Here is a 16,396-nt window from a genome sequence, read left to right as displayed (position 1 = left end):
TTATTGTGAATAATTTCCCTAAATGTTTTAGCAGTCTGAATGAAGACGCTGCTAAGTGACACTGACACACTTTTCCTGTTTGGAGTAATATTGTTCCTGTACAGTACATTTACTCTAATCATCAAAGCTCAGCATGAATGGGGAACTGAGACAAAAATTATTTAGGCTCCAAAAACTTAACAGTCTTCTCACACAGGGATAAGTGGTGAAATTCAGTGTTAGTCACTAAACCGGTGTAACAGAGGGGTCGTATACTAAGCCAGTTTGAAATATTTAATTGTTTTTTAACTCTTGTAGTGGTTTGACATTACTGGAAGAGCAAAGTTTTGGGAAAACCTTCAAAGCAAAGCTATACAGTGAAAATTAATGTTCTTTCTGTTTTGGAATATTTATGTATCTGGTGAGAAGATTTAGGCTAGGAAATCTAAGTTTCTCTATGAGGTGTAAGATTTCTCTTTTTGCAACTGAATGACACTATGCTTTGACAAGTTTTTATTAACTCAGGAGACAGTAAGAAGGTTTGGCAACCAAATATTTCTGTAAATGGGCTGAACACTATTGAGTCTGGCAAGAATAATCTTTTATCCCTCACCCACAGCTTTTGGTAATCATGTGTAGTGTATTCACCTGGTGCTGCAGATGGGGAGCCTGGGGTACCTTTGCCAGATGAATTGTCACTCCCCTTCCCTCCATGGGAGTGTGCATGACTTTGCCACAGCTGCTGGTGTGAGGAGAAGCTGCCTGCAGATCCCCATGGTAGGAGTGGGGCAAGTATGACTTTCCCAAGACTTCTGTGCTGCAAGTGTGTGACCTGTGGAAGTAAGGAGGATTTTGTTGATGGAGACAGGCTGGGCCCTGGTGAGCTGTGCCCCTCCAACAGCAGCTCCTGATAGGGCAGAGGGCAGAGTGGTGCTTCCTTGCTGTTCTGTGCCTCAGCTGGGTCTCTCCCATCTGCTTGGTGTAAAAGGACAGTACACAGGCAAGGCAATAGTTATCTGGCCTTTGAGACACATTGCTCCTGCAGGCACCCAAGGGGACTCTTGTGAGCTGCCAGGAGGACTTTGTGGATGAGTTGCTCCCCGTGGAGCTCACATCACTTCTGCCTGGGTTGGGAGGCAGGGCTGCTCCTCACATAAAGTCTTCATGTCAGCTAGTACTCACCTCCAGCAACCAGTACTCAGCTCTAATCCAGCTGCCTAACTGCAAGGTTTTTGTACTGTTGTTCCATATTATGTCCATACAAAGCAATATTTGGCAAAATATTCCATTATATAGTTAACTTATCTGGTAATGCTCATGTGTGATGAGACCTAATGTTGTAAGATAGAGTTTCAAGTCAAAGTACTTACAGAGGGCATCCCTGAGTGCAAGCATGGCTGTGTGTGTATCGAAGTACTCATAATGATGCATTTTACTCCTCTGAATTACTGATCTATCTATTAGCAGCCTATCTAAGTTACGGTTTGGGGCACATGAGGAAGAATGTCTGTGGCTTGCCAAGTGATTCAATTCAATGTTTATAATTTCTTGGTGATTTGCCAGGCAAACATCTATGCCAAGTTTAGTTTCTCAAGTGATCAGGAAGTGATACATGGATGCACTGAGGACTTCCCCAGCTCTCTCCCCTCAGCACCCTGACAGAAATGTGGCAATTGTGCTGTGCTTTACAGTAGAAATGTTCAAAGGCATGTAGCGCTAAATCTCAAATAGAAAACACTCAAGTTCCCTTTGAAAGTCTGATGTTTTCCCTTTTAATTTTCTTTCAAGCTCAGATAATCGTTTTTTAAAAGGAACTACGCAATCCCTGAGCATGTGTCCTCCTATGAAAGCTTGCTTCCAACATTTACTCCTGTTGCTTCCCCGTGTGTTAGTGTCACTACCTAATTTCTCCTTATAGGTGTGGAGTTATAGTACTGAACTTGCTTAACTGGATCAAATTGGCATTATAGCTTTGAAACAACCCATGAGTGCTTCTGCACTACTGGAAATGGGAAGCATTAACTTAAATGTAATTGCTGTTAAAAGTTTTGCATTCCTCTTACATGGTTTGGAAAGGAATAAGGAGGATCATTCAAGTTGACCTCACGTGGAGAGCTCCTGTGAATTGTGAGTCTTCCTGCAAACGTGATATGAGGGGGTTGGATACTTAGGTATATTGTTTTATTTTCAAACATTAAAAGTAGTTGCACTGAGTTGTTTCTTTTACACTGATGTGTGTGCTTATGCCCTTGTGGGAACCAGCCACCAGAAAATATTTTCCTGTAGTAATTTAACTGTCACATGTTTTTTTAAAAATCACCTTTGTACTTTTTTCTTTTCTTTTTTTATTTTTTAAGAAGACTTTCTTGTAACATAAATGTGGTTTCATTTTCTGTTTTTAATACATGCAGAAAATACTTTACGTGTTATTTGCCATTGGAAATAATAAGAGGATTTCACTTCTCAAACTCGGTTGGATGGTAAATTTTACAGGGTTTTTTTCCTAAACTTCTTTTTGGTCCTTTTTATTATGCATCCACGTTTCTTATCTTCTTTCAGAAATTGTCTTTGGAATGGGACTGTATATTTGGAGTAGAAATTCTTTAATGGGAAGAACATGGGCTTGACTTAGCAAGTGAAATCTTGCAGGATGTTTTCTGCAAGAAAATTTCTGCCCATCTGCTGTTTGGTATTTTATGACAACCAACTGTCACCTGGGCTCTTGAGAGTGTGGAGATTTTTTGTTTCTTGAAGCATGTCATCACTCTGTCAATATATAAACAGAGTGGGTCTGCTCTGCTATGTTTGAGCATTCCTGGATTTGGCACTGATTTTGCTAGAGGACAGAAGTATGTCTGCTGCTGCAGATACTCTATTTGATCCCATCACCTGTTTGAGTTTATAGGACTTTGTCTTCATTTTTATTCCTTTAGTACTTTTAGAGGTTCTTGACTTACCTCTACACTCTACCTGAGCTCCAAAATGTGAGCAAATCTAACTTATCCAGGCTGCAGAGAAGCTTTTCCTGGTGCTTTTTTTCCCCTGTTTGTGGAAGAAGAGATATAATACATCTCAAAATCTTCTATTCCCCATAATGTGTCATAGTGTGTTCTAGGTCAGCTGAATACCAAAATAAAGGAGCTGTGGATTAGCCTGCTGTCCATTAGCATCAGGAACGTTCCCTGTTGTGGTAGCTGCCTGTTAAAAATGTCTGCTAAATAACTGAAACTGCCATTCTTCATTTGCCCTTCTATGGCTCCTTCTTTTATTTTTTTTTTTTTACCTTCTTTATTTAAAAAAAAAATAAAATAATCTGGGTGAATTTTTGATGTTTTTCTCCTTTTATTTAATGCCAGGGTAAGTTAAAACAAAACATTTAAATTTTGCTGCCATTTGCTGTTGGCTACATTTGTTTTAATGAGGGCAGAGAAGCTGAAGTCTCTGTCTTCCAGGACAGAGCGTGTCTGGAAATAAAAGATTCTGACCTAGTGTGTGTCTGAGACTGAAGCAAAAGCACAAGTGAAAGTGAAGCTACCGCTGCACATAAAATTTATCTTTGTTGTTGGGGAACAGCATCTGCCTGCTTCGGGCGCGCTGTGGACTTGGCCAGACAAAATAGGTGGAGGGGCAGAAGGTGGGGAATGTCTGCATCCTATCATGAATTGGAGGAAATGACTGTCTGCGCTCCCTGCACTGGTGGGCTCCGCATCCTGCTGGCAGCCTGGTTAGCGCGGCAGGACGCTGCACAAGGAGGAGTGAATTTAGCTCCGGTGTTTAAAATAGCTCCTAGGGATGAGAAGAAGCGCTTCAAAAATGTGCTGTGGGTTTTCTGTTGGCTTTCTTAAACTAACTGGAAACTTTCTGCTTTCTTACAGGAGCCTTTTTTACTCTGAAAACATTGCTGCTAAAAAACTCCAAACAGAAGGAGTAAATCCAGTCATCTTGTCAGGCCACTGGCTCAGTGTAACGGTGCTTTCATGAGGTGACATCGGGCCAAAGTCAACTTTTCTTTCTCCTTTGTAAACCTGCAGCCAAGCAATGGGCCAGAAAATCTCAGGGAGCATAAAGTCTGTGGATGTGAGGGAGCCCCCTTATAGACCCGTGAAACGAGAGCTGAGAGGCCCGGATTTTTGCAAGCCCGCGCGCCTGGACATGCTGTTGGATATGCCCCCCGCCAAGCTGGAGGTCCAGTACAAACACGCCTGGAATAACGAAGATCGCTCGTTAAATATATTTGTAAAGGAAGACGATAAGCTGACTTTTCACAGGCACCCGGTGGCCCAAAGCACAGATTGCATCCGGGGCAAGGTGGGCTACACGCGGGGCCTGCACGTGTGGCAGATCCACTGGCCCACGAGGCAGCGGGGGACTCACGCCGTGGTGGGCGTCTCCACGGCCGACGCGCCGCTGCACTCCGTGGGATACACGTCCTTGGTTGGTAGCAACAGTGAATCCTGGGGCTGGGATCTGGGGCGCAACAAACTCTACCACAACTGTAAAAACCAGCCTGGGGTCACGTACCCCGTCTTTTTGGAACCAGATGAGTCTTTCGTACTCCCAGACTCCTTACTGGTGGTTTTGGATATGGATGAAGGGACGCTTAGCTTCATGGTCGATGGACAGTATCTTGGAGTGGCCTTCAGGGGACTAAAAGGGAAAAAACTTTACCCCATAGTCAGTGCAGTTTGGGGGCACTGTGAAATTACGATGAGATACATCAACGGACTTGACCGTAAGTGTTTACGCATTTCTTTATTACCCTCTCAATTTTTCTGGTGTAGGGCTTTTTCTTTCTCCTTCTGCTATGGACAGTTTGCTGGCAGGAGCAGGTGGTTCAGCTGTGAGGAGCCTGCACCCTGTATTTACTGCTCACAATGAATATATCTCTGTTGTGTCTGGTAATGATGGTATGGAGTGTATCAAAATACCTTCCTTTTTGACAGGCAGAGTGGCAAGAATTCTACGTCCAAAGAAACCGAACAGGCTGAGAAAAAGATACTGAGAAACTTCCTGGGTATATTTAACAGTAAAACTCTTGTTTACTGGAGGATATGTTTTAAATCTGTGGTTTCCAAATAGGATTTGTGGATCCTGTAAAAATTTCCTGTAGTAGTGGAAACTCTTACATGGCGTGCATAAACATACTTGAACACTGGCCAGACAGCTCTCTCTGTAGTTGCCTTCTCAGGACCGTTAGAAGCAGCTGTGGATCCCCAAGAATGTGGAAACTCAGGTCAAATACGGCTTTCAGCAGATTACTGAAAGAGAGCTCTGTTCCTTAGTTCATTTCAGAAGGTACTCTCTCAGGGTATTGTCCAGAAATCCGGGTTTTTAGATAAGCATGAGCTTTTTCCAGTCTAACAGGGTAATATCTAATGAAGTTGTTGCATAACAAGGAGAAGCATGTTGCTGCTGTGAGCTCCAAGCAGTGGCCCAGAGGAAGGTGAGTGCAAAAGCGGGTCCTGCCCAGTTCTCCATGCACAGGAAGGCGTGGGCTCTGCCAGGTCTGTGCCCAATTCCCCAACCAGAGCATCTACTGGCTCATAACTCCCTGAACTGAGCCAAAATTGCTGTTTGGACAATCTTTAGACCACCTATTCCTTCATTGTAGGTAAATTTAAAGAATATTCTTTGAATAACACTTCTGTTTCCTTTGGGGATGTAAGTAGAGATGTTAGAAGCAGGGGATCTGTTGCATGGCAGTGCTCAGGAACTGCTGATAGAGCCCAGGGACCCTCGCTGGTGAGGGCCAGACCCTGCTAGAAGGAGCACTGTGCGCTGTCAGCTTGTCAGCTGCTGGAAGCTGGGGAATAAAAGAATGGATAAGGTAGCAAGTGGAACTTGGTCCTTGTTTAAAGCTGTATTAGCTGAGGTGTAGTAGGAGCTACAAATACAAATATATAGAAAAGAAACAGATGACTGGCCAACATCTTCATGTTATTTTGGGCTCTTCAAATGGAACTTGGTCTTGTAAGAAGGCAGTAAGAGCAAGTGTTCAACACCTGCCTTTCAATTAGTAATGTCTAAAAGAATTTGCTATTCTTTCCCATTAGGATGGAGTAGTCTAAATTTTTTTCTGTCAAAAATTAGTTCTCTGCTCATTAATCTTGTATCTGACATACCAAGTAGAAACAAAATAAAGTAGTTCGACCCTGTTTAACATTGCCTTTTCTAAACATTTGTAATAAGCTCTGTGGGAAAGACTCCATCCACAGAAGCCCTGCAGGTTTTACAGCTAAATGCTAAACAGCAGCTTCCCAAGTGCTTTCATACAGGGGAATATCCAGGGATCTTAAATATTTTGCAATTACTCAGTCATTGCAGAATGACGTGCTGACAGTCTTTTTCTTGGATTGTGGGGGAGAGAGACTTTTGCAAACTAAGTATTTGTTTGCGAAAGCAGTTTTTATAATATTGTGAATCTCTGCCAAGCTAAGCAAAGTACAGCTCAGCTTGGTCCATCACATCCACACAAGGAATTGTTCTGCATTCCTTCTGTAGATTTCACAGGGCTGCTCAAGGGAGCTCTAGAAAGACAAAAACACAGGAGGATGTGAATGACTTTGGTAGAAATTATAAAATAAAGAGGGCTAAGTGGAGAAGGATAGCTGTGGTCTGTGAGATGGAAGAGAGAAATATTCCCATATAGTTTCTCGTGGGATAATTTTGCTGGAAGAGCCAGGATAGCTTCCTAAACTATCCCTGAGAAAGTCAAAGTCTTTATTTTTTTTTAAACATGTGAACCCGTGGATAAAAGTGAATTTATGAACTAAACTTTAATGTAGGCCTGAGTGTTGATCTGATCATGTGAAGAGGAAGTTTAAAGCCGCTTCGCCGTGGGGCAGTTTGACATCCTGGAATCACATCATTTGTTATCACATATTCACTGATCCATTACTGTCCTGCAACAAAAACAACATTCAAGAAACCAAACAAGCTTATTTAGCTGGTGCTCCAAAGCAAACACTGCCTCTTTACTGCTAGAGGTGTTTCTATCCAAGCCTTTAGGCAGCAGTGCAAGTTTGGCTGTGGCACTCCTCATGTTTGCTCTCATTGCACTTTTGATTGCAGGTTTTTGTAATTGCTTGTTCTTGTGAAAATCAGAGCAGGTATTGAAGAACAGTTGTGTTGACAAATTTAAATACATTTGAATATATGCATGTGGGGTGTTGTTAATGTTTGCTTCCTCTCTAACCTTACCAATTAGCTCTTTTTTTCCCCCCTAATCTTTTTTTCCCCTCCTATTCCCTGGAAGGATCTCCTACTCCTGCGTGCAGCTTTTAGTAGATGTGGCTGTAGTTATTACTTTTAGCTGGTTTTGAGGCTGCTGTCAGACAGTGCCTCGTAAGTTGCTATTCAGTGACTGATTGTTGCTGCTCAGAATGCAAAACTGCAGCTTGTGATGGTTGTTTGTGTGGTGTCCTACAGAGCAAACCGAGACCTCCACGGCAGGGATTTCTAGTGTTTTCAATACATGCTGCTTAAATTGAAGACCTCTGAATACTTTAAAGGCCTGTGTCTTTCAGTTGCTTGGCAAAGAGTGAAAGGCTTGCAGGAATGGAAGAGTGAAAGGTTCGGATGATGGGCTTTCATGCAGCTGCAATGAACTTAAACATACGTCACAGATGATGCAGGCTTCCAAGTGTGTTAATTACTGCAGAGATGGCAGATTCACAGGAGGATAAGGCTGCAGGTCAAAGATCAAGGACCTGTGTGCCCTCTGGACTCTGGATATTGCTCCTAGAATAATGCTGTAATTAAAATCAGTTGTACTTCTTCCAGCTGCATCTGATACAGCATTCTGGTTCAGAAACTACTTTGAACATCACATGATGATGATCTGGGACTTTTCACAAGACTTTTTTTTCCTTTTTTTTGAGAGAGACTTGGAGTTGCAAATGTTTTCAGGGTTTGGGAGGAAAGGCAGAGGGACAGGTCATAATAAGTACATTGAGTTCTTCCCAGCACAAACTCCTTTGATCAAATGCTATCAGTACTTACCACACTGATGTTTGCCCAGTTCCTAAGCTGGATAGAATTTTATATCAACCTTCTGACTTACTGCCTATTGCAATAATTAAAAACCTCAAATAACATAAAAGCAATAAATGTTACTTTTCAGATCAGGGTATGTGCTTGTTTACAAAAAGCCGGTCTATTTATATCTGGTGTCTGATGAGGAGTCCTGGAGATTATTTATAGATTGGAACAGAGAAATAGAAAAACACTTCTGTGTAAATTGCAGATCATGACTGATCCATTAGCGTTTAAACAAAGCATTGGGAGGACAATCAATATAACAATGCTGTGATGGAAAACTTGGTCATTGAGTAGGTAAACTGAACTCATTGCAGTTCTTGCACTAAACCTTCCATAATCAGTACTCAATTCTGAAAATAATTGTCAAGCTCAGGAAGCTGGAAGTGTTTGTCTCAGAAGAGAAGACTTTACTTACAAGTATAATTTATGGAAAACATTTGTCTGTACCCATTTGTATTTTATCATTCTAGCTGAGTCTGGCCCTTACCAGCAAAGGTCCCTGGGCTCTATCAGCAGTTCCTGAGCACTGCCATGCAACAGATCCTCTGCTTTTAACATCTCTATTTACATCCCCAAAGGAAACAGGAGCACTATTCAAAGCATATTCTTCGAATTTACCGACCATGAAGGAATAGGTGGACTAAAGATCTTCCAAACAGCAATTCTGGCTCCTGTTTTTGTGTGCCAGTAGCCTGCTGGCTCTGCCTGCAAGTTGGCTCAGTTCAGGGAGTTCTGAGCCAGTTGATGCTCCTGTGTGGAGGCCCAGGGACAGTAAATCATGTTCCTGGACCCTGGGCTGCCTGGAGGAGAGGTGGTGATCCCTTTGGCTCCTGCCTCTCTGCGCTGGGGACTTGCAGCCCACCAGAGTTGTTGTGTGTCAAAGGTGGAGGGAGGGAGGAAGGGTTCAGTGCACATCCTCTCTGCTTGCTGATGCAGCTGCAGAAGCTCTGGCATGTGGGGTCTGTTCACAGCTTTTGCTCTCAGCTGTGCAAAGAGCACGGTGTAACCCCTGAAACTCTTTCAGGCCTATGGCTCTGTGCATTTAGCTCTGTGTGTTTAGCTCTGTGTGTTTTTTTGAATTAAGGGTGATGTTTCTAAGCTAAAAGACCAATTTTGGAGCTATGCACAACTTCTTTCCTCTTTCCTACTAATCTCAGTTTATTTTAATTCACGTTGGTCAGTGTGTAGCATACCACAATTGCTAGTTATAAACATACACTCTTCCCCTTGGAGGCCTTTTTGCCATAAAGAAATCTAAGTCAAAATTGCAACATTATTAACTGCCAGGAGAAATCCATAATCTCTCATCAGACACTGGGTTTTCTCCCCTAATGGGTTTTAATTCATTTTTTTAAAATGGATTTAGTATTTTTTTTATCTTGTTTTATGCTATTTGTGTAATACATGACTCTGGAGGCTGCTGTGGAAGTAACATACTCTGAAAATCCAGTATTGCTAAACCTTAGAAAGGATTTTCCCTACAGCCATGCAGTCAGAGGATGTAGCAGCAGCAGTTCAGCAGCCAATGCTGTGAAGCAATAAACTTTAACTTTTGAAATAATTTAACAGGAAACATCATTTTCAGTGCCTGCTTCGGTAGTCATATAGCTTTTGTTAGGGGAGTTTTGTCTTCTGCTAAATGCACTCCCCTCCCCTGGATTAAGTGCATTTTTTTTGTCCTTGAATCCTAATTTGTTGACACTTTCTAATTCTCAGCCTTTTCCCAGTGGGTTGAAACCACTGTATTGTCACTAGAATATGCCACTCTGCTAAGTGGCTTTTCACACCAGCCACCCCCTACCCCTTCTTGGTGGTCTCTCTCCTAGATGCTTCTCACTTATTCAGTCCCCATTTCTTTCTTTCCTTCCCCAGCTGAGTTTCTCTTCTTTTCTGTTACGATAATAAATTCTTACCTACCCTGTCGGGTTTTTTTCCCTTGTCCCAGCTTCAGGTAGTGCATTTTTGTTACTGATAACTGTAGAAGCTCTGGTGTAGTGTCACTCTTCCAGAGAAGGACATTTCAGATTTAAATGTGTGACTTCAGCTGTAGTGATGAATGGGGTTTGTTTTATATAATTTTTTCCTGTTAAGGCCTCCAGTGACAGAGCCTCCTCCAACAATCTAAAGCAGAGATCAACTTTAGAGACAGCAAGTTGTTTGATTTTCTTTGGTTTGGGAGTTTTTTGTGTGGGTTTGGTTTCTTTTTTCCATACAGTCTTGTCTAACACGTATATTAGCAAGGAATCCAGTTATCATTGGCCTAACACATAAGGAGGTGCTGGGATACTTTCTTTCAGGCTCAGTAGTTCCCAAGACTAAGAGCACACATCAGTAGTCCAGAGCTGCGTTGTGGATTCTTTGCTGCCTGACATACCTAGTGTTTTTTCTTCCCTCTCTGGCTCATAAAGGTGCCATGGCAACTGCCAAATCTACAGTTTTAAGGAAGAAATTCTTGATAATGTGTTCTGATCATGTTTCCATTGATTTTCCATTTATCCTGTTTTTAAGAAATAAGAACTTTGAAGAGTAGTGACTACAACTCTGTTCTCAAGATTGAAGTGAACAAGTTACACTGTGAATATTGTACTTACTACACTCAAATAGCAACTTGATAGCCTTGCTTATTTCTTTTATGAATTTGCTTGAGCTAAGATGATGGAATTGCTCAGCGATTTGAATGAATTCTCACAGGTTTGTATTAGAAGTGGAAATTTATAAAGGACTATTATTTTTGGATTTGCTCTATCTATATTGCTTTTGGGAATTATAGGCTGTAAATCCAGGTTTCAGGGCAAACAGGGATGCTTTTGTCATTGAGTGAAATAATTCTTTTGTTGCCAAAAATGCATATGCTTTTTTAATTTTGACTGTTTCCATACATGTTTCCTCATAGGTTGTGTTTCTCCTTAAGATGCTCCTTTATTTGTCTCTCCAGCCATGAAAGTTTCTACCCTTCTGTAATTACAAGCTCTTTTCACAGATGGCCTCTTTCTCCTAAATCCAATGTAGCTTCTCTACTAGAGAAGCAGGTTAAACAACCTGATATCTAGATTGAGCTCAGAGAAAATTCCAGTCTAAAAAAGAGTGTGTTGTGGTGAGTGGCATTTCCTGCACCAGTCTTCATGTTATGGCAAAATTCATATTTTTATGGTAAATTGACAGGCAGTGGGCCTGAAAATGAGCATGTCCAGAGAGGCTGCTGTATTCTGCAGATGGTTTTGCTGAAAGTAGAGCTGGTGCTCCCTGTGTACAGGAGAATAAAGCTGCCCAAGCAGTAACACTGTGTGAAAATAATGCTGAGGCTGTGTTGTACTTGGAAGCTGGCAAACAGCAGAACGGAATTTGGTTTTCTTTGCTGCTGTAATTCTGAGCTGGGCAGCCTTATCCACTTTCTTGAGATAGTGTTTCACTCTATTAAAAGAGGTGGTAAGTTCAGCTGCAAGTCATCCTTTTGTACTCACTTTTTCCTTGACTCTTTTCTCCCCGGTCCTGTGTGTCCATGAGTTGGTGTATTCTGTAGTTTTCCCCAGACAGCCAGTGTGGAAACCCCCAGAGCACGACAGTCCTTGTGTTCTCAGGTTCAGGTTTGTGTTGCCCTTTGAAGATAACAGCAGAAAAGCCCTGCTAGCAGGACAGCACTGCATCAAAGCTCCCCTTCATCTGCTTTGATTTGGCAGTATACCTTCAGTCTTTCACTTTAAACTGTTTTGGATTGGGACTGATGATCAAATCTGTCTTCCAGTCTGTTATCACACCTGATTTTTGCTGAAAACCATCCAGTACTACAAGTGTGAGATGCAGCATTTCAGTCTTCAGTGCTGGAACTCACTCAGGGTTGAGGCAGAGGAGATGCTAGAAGTTATTGACAGAAGTAAACCTCATGTACGAGTACTGAGAGGATGTTTTCAGTTGATCAAATGTTAGTTGGTGGTGAAATACAGTAGATAAAATTATGACACTACAAAGAGAACTTCTGTTGGTAATTTCCAGTGTAACCTCAGATCAGTTAGTCAAACCTGTACCTGGATTTTCGATGGTGATGCTTAAGACAACACAGATTTCATTTTCATACATGTCAAACTTGTGTCATGAATAACAATATTATATCCCTGCCTTCTGTGAACATTTCTTTCTGAAAAGAATGAGCTTCCAGACATGGGATGTCTTTGGGCTGAGTTGGCTTCCCCTTTCCCCCCAACACTTTTTTTTTTTTTTGAGGAGGAGGTTCATATTAGCTCTGTCTCTACCAATTTCTTATCACTGGTTGGCCAAAAAAAAAAAAGCCTTATTCCAGAGAAGTGATCTGTATGAAACCAAAATGCATTATGAGCAGAGTAAGTAACATTAAAAAAAGGCTAACTTTTGTTTGAGTTATATTTCTCACAACAGACACTTTAATTTTTACAGCGTGCTGTTCCCCCATTGGAAATGGGAATTCCATTTCTGCATGTGTTAGTTCACACATGACATTTAAAGACATGGTACTTCTGCTTTTCAGTAAAAAGTAACTAGAAAAGTTGAAAATGTTCTTGTGTGTGCCACATATCTGCATGTCTGTTTACTGTGTAACTGAATGGGCCACAAAGCTTTGAGACAGCATTTTGAAACTAAAAAAAAAAATCTGCTTCCTCCTCTCTCTGGTTTCAGCAAGCTTGACAGCTACAGTTTATCTGAGCAAGACAAAGTGATTAATTTCTTTCAGATCCTGGAGCTTTCCCTCATTTCTTTTAGTGTTTACCTTTCATATTTTGGCATTCTATTAAGCATAGAGCCTGTAATTGCTCTCAAAAATGCATTCCTCTGTCCATTAAAACAAAACAGAATGTGGGGTTATACTAATGCCCTGTTCACATGTTCAAGGCTGAAATGCTTTATGCTTCTGAAAACACCTAATTTTCAAGTGTTTTGTATTATATAAAATATAATATTTTGAAGAGGCTTTAAAAAAGATCTTTATGAATGGAAAGTCATTTTTCAAGACTTAGAAATTTGATTTGTTTAGAACCCGGTGCTCAAACAACCAGGCAGTGTGTTTGAGCTGTGTGTACTGTCAGTGACTGCATCTCTTCCAGCCTTGCCTTTTGAGCTTTTCTATTCTTTGCAGTATTAACTGCCACCCTGATGAATTAGCTCATGCACTTAAAATTTTGTAATATTTTGACACTGGCGATGTCAAAGGCTCCCCCTTCTCACGAAACAAGTGATGTTGGGGTAAGTGACTTGGTTAGGTTGGCGTGGGATGTGTGCTTTGGCTCCAGAAGAAATACCAGTTAATTTCTTGGTTCATACTGAGTTTCACTGCTCTGAAAGGCTTCCTCATCACGTGTGTGGACTCACTCTATCTTTGTTGTTTTAATTACAGCAGTTGCTTTAATGTGCTGTGTCGTAGCCATGACTCCAGCATGCATGCTTGCCATATGTGTAAACAATTTGCTGATTTTAGTGGTATGACCTGCTGGCCTCTGCCTGTATAAACAAATGAAGGCCAAAGTTCAGAGAGATCAGAGGGGAAACTTTAAACATCCTGCAAAATCTGCAGTCCATTAAGTGTACGTTAGTATTTGGTTACAGCCAATCCTTTTGTACTTCTGAGTAATTTGTTCATGGCATGTTTGGGAAAGGAGGGATGGCTTCACCTGGGACTTGCTGAGAAATCAGCTTCAGTGGTATTTTCTTGACTTGGGAAGGAAATGCTCCAGGTGTTTCACTTTTCATTTAGATTGAGATTTGAAAGTTAAAAGTTGTGGGGACCTTGGCCAAAGGGCTGTAGTGTGCAAAGAATGCATGATGTGAGAGACCTGTGACACACAGGCAACAGAATGAAATGTGTGGCAAATAAGAGGGGGAAGCAAGAAGTAAAGTGAGAAGTTCTAGCAAGATCTAGAATGATGTACTTGAAAGAGCAAAGGTGAAGAAGGCACTAGTACTTAAAAGGAAGAGAGGAGGCAGACAAGTCTGGAAAGAGGGTTAAAAAAAACCAATGCTGAGATTTTGACAAGAAATAAGCCTTGATGTAGTAAGCCAAGTAGGACATGGAAAAGAAAGGTCAGGACCATCCAAGCTCCTGAATGGCCAAACATGCCTCCTGTACTTTCTTTACTTTCATTACCAGCTCTGGTGGGAGCTCTGATTCCAGCCCCCAGCTGTATGGTGTTAAGCACAGCCATGCTGAGCTTTCCTGGCCACTGCTTGTTTTTGTAAAGCAAGCTAAGAGCCTGTGTAAGTCAAAAAACCTGACAGATGTTCTCTGTGTTTTTAGTGTGAACTTTGCAGGAATTACTGCGATGCTGTTGGCATCTCGCTGGATTTTTTTGTCATTCATGATTTTACGACTGGAGTTTTCAAATTGAGTAGAAATGAGTGACCTGTTAATGTTTCTGGATCCAAGAGGCTAAATTAACCCTGCATATTTTTTGAGTGACATATTCTTAATTTCTGAAGGACTTTTATAAGTTTTAAATGTTTTTTTTCCCTCAGTTTTCTGAACTTACTGTAAATTTAAATGTTACTTCTACGTAATAAGTCTTGTGTCCTCTACAATAAGTTGCTAAACTTCCAAGTATAGCTGATCATCCGGAAGATATTCAAGGCATTTTCTAATTTCATTTCAAGAATAAAGCAGAAACTGAATCATCTGTGATGCAAATGTTTTCAGAATCCTGCCTGTAACTTGATGTACTTGAAATGCTGGAGTTCCAGCCTTTTAGCATCACTCCCAGCAACATTTCTGACACGAAGCTCTGGTAACATTTCTGGAATGCAACTCTGTTAACTGGGCAGCATCTGTATGCAAGCAGCAGCTTTCTGAGAATGCATTTTTTTTCCTAAATCACTTATGCAGAGGAAGTTCCAGACTTTAGTGTCTGTTCTTGCATTGGTTATTTTTTTCCAAACACCTTTAATACATAATGCATACGTAGGCTGTAATCTTAAAATGTTCATGAAAATAAGCTTGTCTTTAAAACAGAACGGAGCAGGAACAAACCAGGGTGGTTTGGACTTGGTACCGAAGGGGGTGATGCTCCAGCAGCGTCCCTGGCCACAGAGCAGCAGTTCTGTTCTTCTGCTTCTTACCCACATGCTGCTGCGGCTCTTGATGTCTCAGCTCCTGGCTGGCGTGCATGTGAGGTGCTGCACACGTGAGCAGTTAGTGGTGACAGCTCTGCAGAGAAGGAGCTGCAGGAGGAATTGGCCAGGATTGACTGCTTCCAGCGCTGGATTTTGGGGAGGGCTGTCTGGCAGTGTTCTGTCTGGCAGTGTTTGGCTGCTCTCGTTAGAGGCTGTCTGTCACAGGGGGAAGCAGACCCTCCTGCGCTGCTCTCGGAGCAAGAGGAGCCGTGTCACTGTTGTGGTGGATGGGTTTCTCAGCAGCCCACAGGAAAGTCCTGGTCAACAAATCCCGGAGCTCCAAGGAACTTCTCAGCAAGCTCGTCAGCTGGAACCACCTTCTGCTTTCTGTTCCTCAGATTACTGTGCTGATAGAAACTTCCTTAAAATGGCAATACCAAGAAACATTTTGTGTATGAAATGGGAACATAAAATCTAAGGGTCACTTTTACCATGGTACACAAGATCACTTATTCCTCATTATTGTGAATTGCTGCAATTTTGTTTTATCAGAAATTCACTCTAAGCTACTCATTTGCTTTATGAGACATCTTAACTAATTGTTGCAGTAGGCTTCTTATGTTAAATAGGAGAAAGGTTTGCTTTCCTTGGTAGAAAATAACAAAACGTTTTGTAGAATTATTTGCGTTCCCATCGCTGACAATTCCTGCAATGACAAATGGCATTGTTTACTATTTTCCCCCGTTGTATATTTAGCTACCCTTATAAGCAGGATAAGCTTAAACACAAAACCCTATCAATTTAAGTATCTTCCCATTTTGTTCTCAGTACACAATTGCCTTTGCAGTGATGATTTTTAGAAAAGAGATTAAGAGATTTTTAGAAAAGGCTTTTAAACTAGAGCTTTTGGCTAACTCTGCAGTATTAGTTCATGAAGTAATGCATTAAAGGAGATGTTTGGTAGGTGCTGCTCTTGGAGCAGGTGAAAATGAAAATCCAGTCTTCTCTCTACTTGGGAAGTTTCTCAGTACTAAGAAAAGAAGAAAACCACATTTATATAACCAATGCAAGAACACACACTAAGTGTAAAAAAACTTTGGTTTTGAGGCTTTTAGGATTAAGATTTTGAGCCAAAAAGGCAGATGGCAAATCCATTTCCCAATGCTAATCTGACAGTAATGTCCTGATCCTCTGTGGAGCTCAGTAATGCTGTGTGCTTCTCTGAAGTCCACTGGCTGCTGGGAAATGGTATCTCCTCATGCAGGAAAGTCTTCTCTGCTTAAGCTGGAGATGGAGGAGTGTCTCCTTT

General features: G+C 41.5%; 1 protein-coding gene across 6 annotated transcripts in view; it reads left to right on the top strand.

The window, feature by feature from the left end:
- SPSB4 (splA/ryanodine receptor domain and SOCS box containing 4) overlaps positions 1 to 16,396 on the top strand; it is an 82,723-nt gene that overhangs the window by 19,032 nt on the left and 47,295 nt on the right. For 4 of the 6 annotated variants that reach the window (XM_040074893.2, XM_040074891.2, XM_040074892.2 and 1 more), the window contains one exon: positions 3,855 to 4,711. In XM_040074893.2, coding sequence (XP_039930827.1) covers positions 4,018 to 4,711 — 694 coding nt within the window. In that variant the 5' untranslated portion in view covers positions 3,855 to 4,017. Of the gene's footprint in view, positions 1 to 3,854; positions 4,712 to 4,922; positions 5,586 to 16,396 lie in introns of those variants that run through there. The other 2 variants (XM_040074895.2, XM_040074894.2) reach the window with 2 other exon arrangements.

The sequence above is a fragment of the Hirundo rustica genome, chromosome 10, assembly GCF_015227805.2.
Source record: "Hirundo rustica isolate bHirRus1 chromosome 10, bHirRus1.pri.v3, whole genome shotgun sequence".
NCBI classification, from domain to species: Eukaryota; Metazoa; Chordata; class Aves; order Passeriformes; family Hirundinidae; genus Hirundo; species Hirundo rustica.
Note: the sequence above shows the minus strand (reverse complement) of the source record. Positions and strands in the feature narration are given on the sequence as shown.